This window comes from Platichthys flesus, chromosome 12 (assembly GCF_949316205.1).
Source record: "Platichthys flesus chromosome 12, fPlaFle2.1, whole genome shotgun sequence".
NCBI classification, from domain to species: Eukaryota; Metazoa; Chordata; class Actinopteri; order Pleuronectiformes; family Pleuronectidae; genus Platichthys; species Platichthys flesus.
In genome coordinates this window covers 9,954,800-9,968,066 of record NC_084956.1, presented here as the reverse complement: position 1 = coordinate 9,968,066, position 13,267 = coordinate 9,954,800, and the positions used below count along the sequence as shown (strand labels likewise).

At 40.8% G+C, this 13,267-nt stretch overlaps 1 protein-coding gene across 2 annotated transcripts; it reads right to left on the bottom strand.

Annotated features, from left to right (window-relative positions):
- Positions 1-12,551, bottom strand: cdhr1a (cadherin-related family member 1a). Of its 2 annotated transcripts, none has more exons than XM_062401246.1 (17): positions 12,424-12,551; positions 11,388-11,483; positions 10,784-10,929; positions 10,612-10,662; positions 10,448-10,537; positions 10,188-10,274; positions 9,400-9,516; positions 8,849-8,992; positions 8,312-8,390; positions 8,114-8,214; positions 7,564-7,767; positions 6,735-6,887; positions 6,309-6,473; positions 5,333-5,400; positions 3,210-3,438; positions 2,877-3,134; positions 1-1,773 (listed from the first exon to the last, which is right to left on the bottom strand). In XM_062401246.1, the coding sequence occupies exons 1-17, from the start codon at positions 12,482-12,484 to the stop codon at positions 1,150-1,152; spliced, it is 2,673 nt and encodes an 890-aa protein (XP_062257230.1). In that variant the 5' UTR covers positions 12,485-12,551; the 3' UTR covers positions 1-1,149. The 2 variants fall into 2 exon arrangements, with proteins under 2 accessions (XP_062257230.1, XP_062257231.1); XM_062401247.1 differs by lacking the exon at positions 1-1,773 and adding an exon at positions 1,788-2,510.
- Positions 12,552-13,267: the final 716 nt, after the last annotated feature.

The window sequence follows — 13,267 nt, the reverse complement described above, 5'->3', positions numbered from 1 at the left end:
AAGATGGTGCACTGTAAGATTCGGAATGTTTTCAAAGGAGTAATGTGGTTTAAATGACACTTATTTCACTTTTATAATCACAAATCATGTTTTTTAATTGTAAGTGATTTCAATAAAATTGTTGACAGCAACAGTTATTTGACATCCGAACAGTTTTTCGACTGAGTGAAACCAACACCACCACATAACAGCAGTAAACAAACTGCTCTTTAAACACTATCTGGTGCTTTACACCTGGCCAGTGGGATTAAAAGTCTTCCTAACGTGATCACTTTGGTCCCCTACCCACCGGCTGATCTCTTTAGTCAGTTCAAGTGTCATGAAATCTCTTGTAAGGAGCTTTGGTCGGATCCCAAATAAACAGTCTCGCTTGTTGAAATCTGAATGACTTAATTCCCGACAAGGGATCTTTCTTGATACACTTCAAGCAACTCGTGTTTCAACAAATGGCTGAAAAGGTTCGGATTTATAAAATGATACACAAACTTGAGCCAGACAAACAGTGAACGGTTGTGAATTGAAAACATGAATAAAGTGTTTTTTCCCATTATACAGTATGAAAATTGCATCATTACACCTTTAGCTGTTATTTAAACTCTCTGAAAAAACACACACACACACACACATTCACACACGCACACATGCACACATGCACGCACACACACACACACAAAGCACTATCGAAGATTGATTTTAGTCTTGACTTTGACAAAACAATCTTATCTCAAGATAGATTTAGTGTCTGTGCTGGAGCTGTTGATCATTTACCTGTAGTTTTCTTTAGTGTCCACTCAATTGTCAGAAATAAGGATGTTCCAAATTTCATTTAAAAATCACACAATGTTAAAGAAAGTGCAAAAGATATAAAAATCCTGGATCTGACCCCAGATCCGCAACAAAATGTTATGGTTTCTTCCGTGAATCAAACCACAACCCTTCACTGAGTTTTGTGGTAATCTGTCCTGTAGTTCTTTCATAATATTGCTTACAAACAAACCAACCAACAAACAAATGGACAGGGGTGAAAACATATGAACATGGGAGAACCTCCTTTGTGGAGGTAAAACATTTGCAGACTTGCTCTGTTTGTAAAGATCAGTGAAGCTGCTGGACAGCTACTGAATGGAGCTGAGATTGTTTCATCAAGCACTATTGGTGTGTGAGCATCCTCTTCTGCTCCAGCCTCAGCTTGAGCTCTGAAACCAGTGCTTTGTTCACAGTGTCCTGTTTGGTAATCAATGGCTTCTTCCTGGGTTTGGGTGCCACCGTCGCCGAGATGGTTGGTACGGCCCACTGCCTCTCCCCTGGGATGTAGGGCGGGGCTGGAGGGGGCAGAGATGGGGCGCAGGGCGGCGGGGGCCAGTATCTCGCGACGCTGTTGACGTTGTTGACGCTGTTGACGCTGTGAAGGTTGTTGACACTGTGGACATTGTTGACACTGTGGACATTGTTGACGTTGTTGTTGTAGTTGATGTTCTCCACCATGACCTCGGGCTCCTGCTCATCCTCTTCGACTTTGAACTTCTCTCCGGGGCTGTCCGGCTCCTTGAAGGGGTTTTTGAAGTTCCAGGCGTTCTGCTTCCGCCTCCTCCTCACGCGGCGGTTAGGCAGGATCCGGTTGGACTTTTTGTTGCGCATGAATGTTGCCGTGGAGATGATGACAGTGACTATGACCATGAGACTAATGACACCACCAAGCATGCCTAGGATTTGCAAGGGCTTGTTTCTACCCTGCATTATAAATGATCCCCAAGGCCCCCCATTGAGTTGGGTCTGTAAAAGAGCACAGGGAGAATTCACATCCATGGGACTGAAGTTAAAGTCTGTCACACAAAGATGAACTTCTTCATATTGTCCCGTGTATTGTCGCTCTTTCACTTATTTGGCTGAAATGTCATGCGAGGTGCAAAATACAAAACTATGTATATTCAGAGTAAAAATACTGCAAATATACTGCATAAACTGTATAAAACACACGTTTCAAATTAAACCTTTTTCAATTTTATCAACATTTAATCTACTATTATTTTGTCAAGACAAGATCAGAGAGGTTGACCGAGAAACCAACAACGGAGACCACTCACGTCTTTAGATATGAATTCAATGTGAAAATGATGAAATAATAATATTTTGTTTTGGTCGTGGTGTCATATTTGAAACACGGAAAAAAGAGAATAGTTTATGTTGTGCTCCTGTACTCTTTTACAGACACAGCCTTGTTCTAATGCAAATAACGAATCACTGCAAGTTCTTAGTACCACAGAGTAAAGACAGTACTACTGTGCTGATTCTCTCAAGACAAGCTTTGTTTATTGAACAGGCCTCCTTATAATCTTTCTGATCTTGCCCTGAGCTTGTACACGGGACTTTTTCACAGAGCTCCAGTAAATATAAGTTGAAATGATGATTGTCAGTGAAATGGCGAAGGTGACAACGGTCAAACAAATCCCAAACACGGCCCCGGGACGTTTCCTTAGGCCCAAGAAGTATGAGACAAATCTGGATTTGATCTGCAAACATGACAATTGCATTTGCGTGAGACTCACACTCAACAACTGGTGAAACCTGAAATCTGGGAAATTATGAAATGTCCTATTCTGCAGAAAAGCTGCACCTTCATACAGGTTGTGCAAAGAAATAACCCGATTTCTCTGACTAGAAATGCAAAATCTCTTCATTATTGTTAATAATACTGATTAACTACCAATATAACACCTCCAATATCATTCAAGCAGCACAATATAAAATGATACTGATGAGCTAATGGTTGCAAACTGTATTTTTCATATATTTAAAGTGTAAAACCTCAGAATATAATTCATCAAATCGCATCCAACTGTTAAACCGTTATCCATGTATTCTCTGTAGTAACTTACAGCCTCTGTGATGTCGATCTTGACGACTGCGGTGGTGCTGAAGGACGGCTTGCCCCGGTCTCGGGCCTGCACCACCAGGGACCAGGTGAAGTCCCTCTGCTTGGTGATGTTCTGAATGATGGCCATCGACTTGATGTAGGACTTCAGCACGATCTCGCCAGTGTCGATGTCGATGTCAAAGATGTTGTTGTCCGGCTCAGCTTTCATGATGGCGTACTCGATGACGTTGTTGGGCACCTCGGCGTCGTCATCTACAGCCTGCGCAAAGTCAGTGAATTAAAAAACATTACTCTGACTTTCCCTTTCTCTTTTAATCTCAAGGGGAGCACGTACCTCTATTTTCACTGGCGCTCCGATCACCATCGTCTTCTCAAGGAAGTTTTCGTTGAAAGCTGGTGGGTGGTCGTTCAGGTCGAGCACCGTCACAAACACCTCAGCCAGGCTGTACTTGCCGTCCATGTCTTCTGCCTTCACGTAGAAGTTGTACTTGGATCTCACCTCTGCGTCCAGGCTCGCCCACGGCTGTGTGTAGATGATCCCAGATTTGGGCTGGATCAGGAACCTTTGAATTAAGATGTAGATGGACTTCAGAGGTGTTGCTCGGTGAAAGATGGAGCCTTCGAGATAGCCATGATGACTGTTCCTCCTTTGTTCCACTTTTCATGACCTTGCGATTCTAAGAACTTGATTTAATGTGCAGACATGTAGGTGCCTTATCAATCTAAATCTGTAAAATAAAAGGGAGTATGTGTATTTTGCAAAAACATTGAACTATCCCTTTAAATCATCACTTTACTTTTCTATTCCAATACATTTAAGGGAAGACAGACTTGGCCAGTCACATACAGAGCAAGATAGGAAGAGGATTGTTTCACTGACTGACTTGTTTAGTTACCCTACAGGTCACAGTGCAAGGTAGTCAGTACGGCCGCAAAGTCTATTTTCTCCTCCAATCCCATTACAGGATTAACGAAGGCAGAGGATGAGCAGGTAAAGATCAGGACAGCACAGTCCTGTATACACTGAAGTGTTTCTATACAAGATACTATCAAAGTACATAACATGCAAAAAAATATCGTATCCCTGCTGAGACTAATCTGAGGTGACGCAGTTTGAAAATTGTTCTGAGCAAACAAGTACCCACTAAGCTACAACTGTTCCAAATCTCTCCCCTCTGCTTATTTTGGAAAATCCTACTCCTGTATGCCATGTGACATCACATATCTCCACTAATTCATTGCTACAGAGCTCAAAATCTCTACTTAGAAGTCCCAAAATACTATTTTTTCCACCTACATTTCATCATACAAAGCAAATGGTTCATAGGAAACAGCGCAGGGAGATAATACTTGACCCTGCACGGACATGCACCTGACGATAGGCATTGTGCATTGCAGATACATGTTTGGAACACAGGTCAGGTGCTAACTGTGCTAAATGCTGCAGATCTGTCGGATTCTATCTGCAGGGACATGAAGGGAAAGCTGGAGGTGAACTGTGTGTTATCACTGAGAGAGAACAGTCACCGCTGAGCCTTTTCTCTCTCTCTCCGCGTTTAGACTCCTACTAGAAATCTAATAAAAATCGAGATGAGAGAAAATGCCAGTAAATCCTCGGGGGGGCCTGGGCGCTTAGGTGCAATAAACTGGACCATTTTTCTCATATGAAAAACAGGTCTGCAACAAGTCATGTTCCTGCACAGCTTTGGGGCAGATGCATTCAGTTTTCATACACAGCAGTTCTGTGGTTAGAATTACACATTCAAGCTCAGATCCATATTATTTGACATGTATATTCAAGTATAGTAAAACTACTATTTTATTTGCAAAGAGTAGACAACTGCTGTTGAGAAAGGGTCGGTGCTCTAAAAAACATGAGTGTGAGAAATATAAGTTTGCATGACATGACCAATCACCAGTAAGTCAGGACAGTGAGGGCAACACAAAGCTATTTGGTACCTAGGATCAAAATCTCTTTTTTTTGTTGAGAAAGTCATATTTGTAGTTGGCACAGTGTATCCGTGGTTAGCAGTAATGCCTCATATTAAAAAGTTTGTGGTTTGAATCCCGATTAAGCTAAGGCCTTTCTTAGTGAACTGTAACCAATGTTTATTTGTTTATTTGTCGAATATGTCGGAAACAATACTTCCAGTGCCCATATATAAATAAAAGCACTCCAGCATCTGAATCCTTTCATTTAACAAGGCTTGGATGGATTGTGTTACCGGAAGATGGACGTCTTATAAATGGTTGATTTCCATATGTTGGCCTTGTAATATGCTGAACAGGCTGCCTACCGCCCAATGACTGCGCGGATTGGCATGGATATGTATTATTTCAACAGCTAGATGCCTTTCAAATACATAAATAGAAAGAATAACGGTGTTATGTGCATGTGAGGAAGTTGAAGTAGGCACTCGGTCCATTCTCTCAAAGCCTTCACATTGTCATACTCACAGTTCAGCCCCGGATCCATAGATCGTATACCTCACTTCACCCCAAGGTCCTGAGTCTGGGTCTGTGGCCTGGAGACAAACAGAATAGACAAATAATAGAGAAAAGAATATGACTTGACTAACTTGAGCCAGGGTGATCTGAATGTTCTCTATGAGGGTTTTAGTGCAGCATGTAGCCCCGTAAGATGAAGCATTCATTTAGATTTACGTCAGGTTAGTGACCAATATAACACATGCCTCTTTCTTTTCTCTTTCCTTAACAAGCCCCAGCACGGTGAGGTTCCGTGGTTCACATCTCTTTCTTAAAACTGAATGAGCAGTAGACAGAACTGTCTGTGAAATGAAAGAATCTGTGCTGGATTGGGACATGATGTTACACAGGTCCGCTATAAAAAGACAGATTTTTGATGTCATAGGGAACATCATCATGGGCTGTCAGCTAATCTGTCTGTCTGTCGCTGCAGGGATGCCTGTTTGCCGTCTCCAAGGTCGCTTGTCGGCTGTTCTTTCATCTGATTGAAATTGCCTGGGATCAAGGCAACGAGCCTCTGTGGTGTTCACGCAAGGGGAGGATTTATCAGTGCGCCTCCCTGTTGCTTTGAGCCTCTGCAGGGCTGATATAAACTGACAAGGGCGAATCGTTTTTAAACTAAATAAATAAATACAACATGTTCTCAGTGTTCATGTTATTTCTGTGATGCAGCTGCATGTGCTACTAAGCATTAGAAAAAAAGAAATCTGGGAATTTGATGTTACACAACTAAATGAAAGTGATAGCCATCTGGCAGCTTACCTCGCCTAGCTTTTATCTACATGTTTTCACATATTATCCCAACCCTCAGAGCCCAAAAAGTCCACATTTGGGGAATTAATGGGCCGCTTGGGCATTTTGCTAAAATCAACATTCCTCTTGAGCTCATGAGTGACGTACATTGGTGATGGCATGTATTTTTAGACAGGATGAACGCTCAACTCACCGTGACTGACACCACGTTGGAGCCGCCGGGTGAGTTTTCTGGAATCCGAGCGATGTAGTAATCTGAGGAGAATTTGGGAGCGTTGTCATTGGTGTCCAGGAGGTGGATGACAATGTCTGCTGTTGCGCTGAATCTCTCCGGAGTATCAACCTCAACTGCCAGGAGCTAAAGGAGAAAGATTGGAAATAAATCAAATGAAAAAAGATGCAGGAGATGCATTGGATGTATCTGCTATCTGTTGACAAAATTCAGTGGTCCAGAGGTGCAGAACAACAGCAAACAATAAAACAAACAGCTGTTCATAGTTTATTGTTGTATTTTATTATTTGCAGTTGTGTTTTTGTAGCAGTCGTTGTGTTTTCTTTTTTGCACTTCAGGTCGACTGTATATGCACTTGTGATACTGCCTCATTTGAATGTGTTTCACCTTGTACGTGAGAAAATGATGCTTCTCGTAGTCCATGGCAGCCGAGTCCTCCACCAAGATGGTGACCTGGGCCTCGTTCAGCACAGTCTGAGGAACGACTCGCAGCATTCTTCCTGGGCCAATCAGCCTCAGATTGAATTTGGCGTTGGCGCCCTGCGTGAGCACAACACGCATCATCGTATTATTCAAAATGTCTCATCTGGGAAAACGTACAAAGGTATATTCCACATGCATGAACTTATTAATAGTAAGCTGAATTTGCTACAAAGCTATCACAAACAAGCAAACACAGAGCATAATCCCAATCGTATATAGTCCATTCAATCGAAATAAAAGCTCTGTGTCCTTTCAGTATTATAGTAATGCATTAGGACTCAATAGGATATCATTAGCTGCAATGTATTTCTTGATGAAACGTAATATGTGTGGACAGGGAGAGAGTTCATCCTGATGTTGTAACAGTATTAACACAGAACACATTTGGTGAGCAGCAGCCGAGGCTCATGCAAGGAGCTAGAAACACAGAGAGACTTGCATAAGCCGACAAATGGCGCAAACCTTTTAATTTGTCCTGGCTCACTCTCAAGTTCATGCAATTTTAGAGGGATTGTCTGTGATAATGGCCGGCTTAGAGCGATTCCACAGACAAAAAGGTGGACACTAGCGTGCACTCAGTGTTGTGGCACAACGCGTGTTGATTGAATCAGTTTCTCAGTCGATAACAATGTAATTTGTCCTTACGTGAAAATCAAGCACTGATCCGCTGTCCTGGCTGATGGAGGCACTTTTAAAACATCACTGGATATGAAAAATGTATGATCTCACCCACCTGATCGGAGTCATTGACAGTGATTCTCAGCCCTCGGAGAATCTCTCCTTCCGGTGGATGCTCGTACATGGTCAACTCAAACATGTTCTGTGGGCCGTTCTCTCCATAGAAAGTTGGTGGGTTGTTGTTCAGGTCCACCACACGGATCACCAAGGTGGTTACCCCGTAGTCCATCAGTCGGCCTTCAGGACTCACTTCTGAAGCCTGGAAACATGAAGTCAAAATTAGGCCAGTACGTATCACCTCTGTGGGCGGTACACGTGAGCTTGTATGAGATTTTATCTGCCAGTTATACTACAATAGTTCCTCCTTGTGAATCCTATATTTAATCTATATCTAATCCAAATTGGTGAAGAATTTCCTTGTTCATCCCTGCAGATGTAAAGCGAATGAGGGTCTCTTTGATTAAATAAAGTCTTTTTAGGTATTTTAGCAGAAACTCAAAGATCATTTAAATGCAGCAGAATTAAAAAAAATCTTTGGTGAAGTTAAAAAAAGTTTTTACTTTAGAGAATGTACTTGTTTGATGTCTGAATGACGTGCGACTTACCCTGACTTTCATATTAAAGACCTCTCTCTTCAAATACATAGGGAAGGTCAGCAGAGTGATAATGCCGCTTGTTTTATTGATGCTGAAAACACCATCATCACCTGCAGACACACACACACACAACAGACATATGAACATGTTTTAGAAACATAATTACTTAAATTCTCTCTTTTGTTCTTCTTAGAATGTGATTAGTACCATCATCGAAGGAGTAACGGATCGGATTTGGATTCCCCACATCACCATCTTTGGCACTAACAATGAATACTTCAGATCCCTGGAGACAAAATGATATGATAGATTAAGGTTTTAATCAGTAGTGAAACATGACTGGTAATTCGTTGTTGGGTTATCGTTAGAAGGCCAGGAAGCAGAGATGACAAGTTATACAGTTGGTCATTAAATTGTACTTCCAATATTCTTCCATGAACTCATAATGAACAGTTAAAGCACCTTTTTGCAAACAGCCTTAACCAAAGAGTCTTCTCTGACTCATCAAAGCTACATGAAATGTCAGGTTGCTAATTAATCTCCTGTGGATAAAAGTCAGAATGTGTAATCTGTCTTCTGCAGTGACATTTTGAAATGAAGGAGATAAGAGAAAATAGAGAAAAGCTTTGAAGAAAACATCATCGACATTACTGTGAAATGTCAGCCATTGAAACTCTGTGATGTAAACAGACTTAAAAACAGACATCGTAGCAGAAAGTCAGTGGAAGATGTTTCCATACTCACAGGCATTGAGACTTCATAAACAAAGCCAAAATAGGGCGTCCCGATAAAAGATGGCGGCGTGTCCTGTGCATCGATCACATTGATAGTCAGAGTAGCAGATGAAGACAGAAACTGCTCCTTGCCATTAAAGTCACCACCACCGTCCTGGAAGAAAAGAAATGGTTATTCTAATTTAGATTTGAATTCCTAATGTTCTTTGAGATTTTATGTTGTTATAATAATGTGAATAAACATCTATTAACACATATAAAAAGGATAATATTAAAACACATCTCAGTTTCGCACATCGGATCCCCCTTCAATGAAGGGATCTCTTTTAGGGTTGTGTAAATATTTTCAAGTCGGGACATTATTAATGTACATTTGTTATACTTTTGTATTCTCGAGGCTTAATCCATATATTTCCTTCTGCATCAAATAATTGCAAAGACAATTATGATGACTTTATTCTGCTAACATGGGGTGATGATTAAATGATGTGTATTGTTTTGTTACCTCATCTACAGGGGCCTCTTGGTGGAGTTATGTGCTCTAAGTGTCATTCTTGTTACCTTTGCAATGACAGTCACAAAGTGGGTCTTTGTTTTCTCGTAGTCCAGCATTTCTCCAGATCTGAGACGAAGGACACCACTGTGTCTGTCGATGGCAAACAAAGTGGACGGAGGATTCTGTGACAGAGAGCAGAAGAAAAGCAGGATTTTAAAGTACACACAGACACACAAATACGGTCACGTGAGTAAAGCCTGTCACTGAAACCCTTAGACCCCATTTACAACCAACTCATGTGAGTTCACGTGAAGAGTGGTCAGATGGCTGCATAAAAACACTGAGTAGCCTCTTGAATTAAGCCACATCCTCTATAAAGTCGATCCCTTTGTCCATCTGGATGTAAAGAAGCCATATGCTGATGGACAGGGCAGGCAGGTGATAGATGCTGGGTCCAGATGTGCACCGCCTCACTCATCACTGTTCACCTCGGGCCAGCTGTTGTGTGGTCCTAATAGTCCAAAGTGCAAACTAACATTCCCTGGCACGCGCTGCCACTGCAGCCCTCTAAGCCTCCAATACTTGACACAAATGTAATTGTGATTTAATCCCCATCGTCATAACTTCACCATCGTATTCACTCACACGCAAACGGGAAATGAGTCTAACCTCATTATCAGCACATCCATACATTACATCGCATGCAGATTAACTTCAGACGTAACCAGTTTCAGCCGGTGTTTCATATTTTCAAGTGTCTCATCTGTGTCTGTTTGCATGCTGTTTTCATTAAACACAGAAGTCAGAGAGATTGGGTGTGAGTGGCCGGTGTTTGACTCCTGTCATGTGATACCTGGAGGTAGTAGGTGACTGAGCCTCCTGAGCCTGTGTCTCTGTCCACTGCCTCGACTACGTAGATGCTGCCGCCAGACTCTGTCGTCTAAAATGTGCAACACAGAAAATAACCAAGGTCACAACATATAAGGTTTGAAAATTGAAAATAGACAGAAGATATGTACTTTGATATGTTTTTACAGTAATAACTTGTCTTTGTACATTTTGCTTGTTCAGACTGAGAAATAAAACATTTATAGCAGGTTTGGTTTCACGTACCTCCAGCACATCAATGAACGCAGGCATGTTTTTGAATTCAGGCTTCTCGTCGTTTGCATCCATCACAAATATTGTGACTCTTTCCACAACCTGAAAAGAAGATTTCATATTATTTTGATTCAATACCTAATTATATAGTCACGCATGGAACCAACTGTTTGTACCTTGCTTCTTCCATCAGTGATGCTCACAAGAACGTCAATTGAATCTTGGTTCTGAGGAAAGAAGAAAATTAAACGGTTAATATGGATGATATCTAACTTTCTTTAGGAATGAAGGGTAAGTTAAAGTCTGAACCAACAGTTTAATTGCTTATTTTCTCTTGTTAAAAAGTACTTCTCTGTCCAGTTTCTCCACCAAAGTCATGTTTCCAGATTGGGGGTCGACCCTGAAGTACTCTTTGGAGCCAGGATCAAATGACAGGCCGTACATCACCTCATGACCCTCAGGGTCTGTGCCGTTGAGACTATAGATATGTGTACCTAAAGAAACACATACTTTCAAACCTCAGTTTATGACAAATACAGTTTTGGAAACAATGTTTTGATGTGTTTATGTAAAGAGAAGGTGATTCTAACTGTAATAAGATAAGATATGATAAGCAACAAAGAGGACAGTAAAAAAAGTAGACATCGGTAAAAAATATGTAAACATGCAATATAAACAGTTAGTTTAAGTTAAGTAAGTTCATTTATTAAAAATAGAAATGGAAAATAAATATTACATACAATACTGTGTGAGAATATAAACAGTGAAATGGATTGCACAGAATGAATATTGCACAAATAGCTGGTGTGGTACGTTAACAGTTACCAGTAGAAAGCTGGATAATACTGTAGGTACCCTGAATTGATGTAAGGAGCAGGGGGACAACTACACCACATTCACAGCCGGCTAATTGCTCCTGACATGTCTTCTGTGTGTCAGAGGTGAGTCTCACCGATGGGCGTGTCCTCTGATAGGCTGAACAGAGCCAGGTTCCCGTTGTTGCTGTACGGTCCATTGTCGTAGAAGTAGGGGGCAAAGTCTGCTTGAGCTGAGGACAGATACATGAAAATAGAATTGAATGGTCGAATGATTTTAATTGAGACTAGGAATGTTTAAAAAAATAATAATAAAGATAATAAAACACGATTGCACAAACACCTTATTCCGTCAATCCAGGATTCCAGCTCGATTTTGACTTGTGGCGTTCGGACTCTTTTGAATTCAAATTTTGAAGGATTATTTTTTTTTAAATGTAAATGTAAACGACCCTAACCCTAACCCTATCAAGCAAGATTTTATTGAACTGATAGATTTTGGAAAAGGGTTTGGCGGAGCTTTCAGGGAGATAGCAACATTTACATAATAGAGCAAATAAACAAAGTTATCTCCCTGAGCTAATGCATGCTAACTACGTGGATAACGTGAACAAGATAAAGTTTTTCCCTGGGCCTGACTTGGTTGCTTATTCCATCTCACTCTCACTCATACTTGGTCTGAACCTATAGCGCAGACATTTAGTCACAGCAGATATGATGACTTAATATAGGGAACTAGGCCCCTCTCATTAAGTTGCCTTGAGTGGTCACTTGAGGGACCTAAGCCGAGCTCTACACAGCGCATGCGCCCCTGGTTCTCTCTGGCACTTTGACTGGGATTACAGGTGCGTTACGTCAACCTCCTGAAATACCTTTAACGTACATAGAGACAAAAACAAAGCTATTCTCACTGTAATATCTACTGTAATGTTCTTTTATTTGTATCTATAAGAAGTTCATGTTACCTTTGAAACTAAATTCAATAATTTTGAATTAGACCTACAGAGTCTTATACTTGTAAATAAAAGCAAAAAAATGAATCAATTGAACAGAGAATTGAAAGAATCAAATATTAATAGTCATCAGCCCAGAAGCCTTTAAATGTTTCCGCACGCTATTTACAATCGGAGCAACATGAGCTTAGTAAGCACAGAATGGAGAGGAGGAACTTACCAAAGCAGGCGTGAACAAACACAAAAAGCTGTGGTAGATGTAGTATCTTTACATTCTTCATCCTAAAGAATGAAGTAATGAAACCGCACCATGAAGACGGCTCCGTCGCGAGTCCTGTACATGAGATGCAGCTCCTCAGGTGTTTGTGGGGGAGAAGGCTAAAGGCAGATGCTCACATGATAATCCAATGACACATCTTAAGAGTCACTCCTGGGCCCCTGCAGTCCGACAGGGCTTCTTCAACAACAATACACAAGAGATGCCCGTGTTTACATGGCAGACAAGACAAGGAAATTTCACCACTTTGCAGATGATGCACAGGTTTATATTTCACGACGGTTTGTATTTTTGATGTTGATACACAGAAATTTATGAATGTGTTTTCATTGTTTTATGATATTGAAATATTATGAATCGAAGTCTTGTGTCTGAAGGTAAGAAAGTTAAACTGTCAGAATGACCAAATTAAAGTTAGCAGATGTTTTTAGACTATTCTATATTCTGATACAAATATTGTATTTGCAATACATACCGTTTGTACAATTGTAATATTTTAACATTAACATTAACATTTTCACTGTTATGTACAGACACAGAGTCGACTTAGTGGTTACTAACACAAAGTGCTTTAGTAACTTTTGTCTTTTAGAGATAGTGCTGTGACTAAGTGTTAGGGGGATTAAAATGATGCAGAATCCATGCCATGTTTCTGGTCAGTGTTGTATACTTCCTCATGTTATATACTGCACGACCATCTGCTATGCACTCCACAACCATCTGTGCATTAGGAAAAAAAAAATATCCACTATTTACTAAATTAACAGAATAATCGTCAAACTGAGGA

What these genes read in the sequence shown, in the direction of transcription:
- cdhr1a (XM_062401246.1), bottom strand. Translation starts at nt 12,484, where the DNA reads ATGAAGAATGTAAAGATACTACATCTACCACAGCTTTTTGTGTTTGTT. An exon ending in ATCAGAGGACACGCCCATCG is followed by an intron (nt 10,930 to 11,387) that starts GTGAGACTCACC and finishes GTGTTTCTTTAG; the next exon opens with GTACACATATCTATAGTCTC. An exon ending in TCTTTAATATGAAAGTCAGG is followed by an intron (nt 7,768 to 8,113) that starts GTAAGTCGCACG and finishes TCATGTTTCCAG; the next exon opens with GCTTCAGAAGTGAGTCCTGA.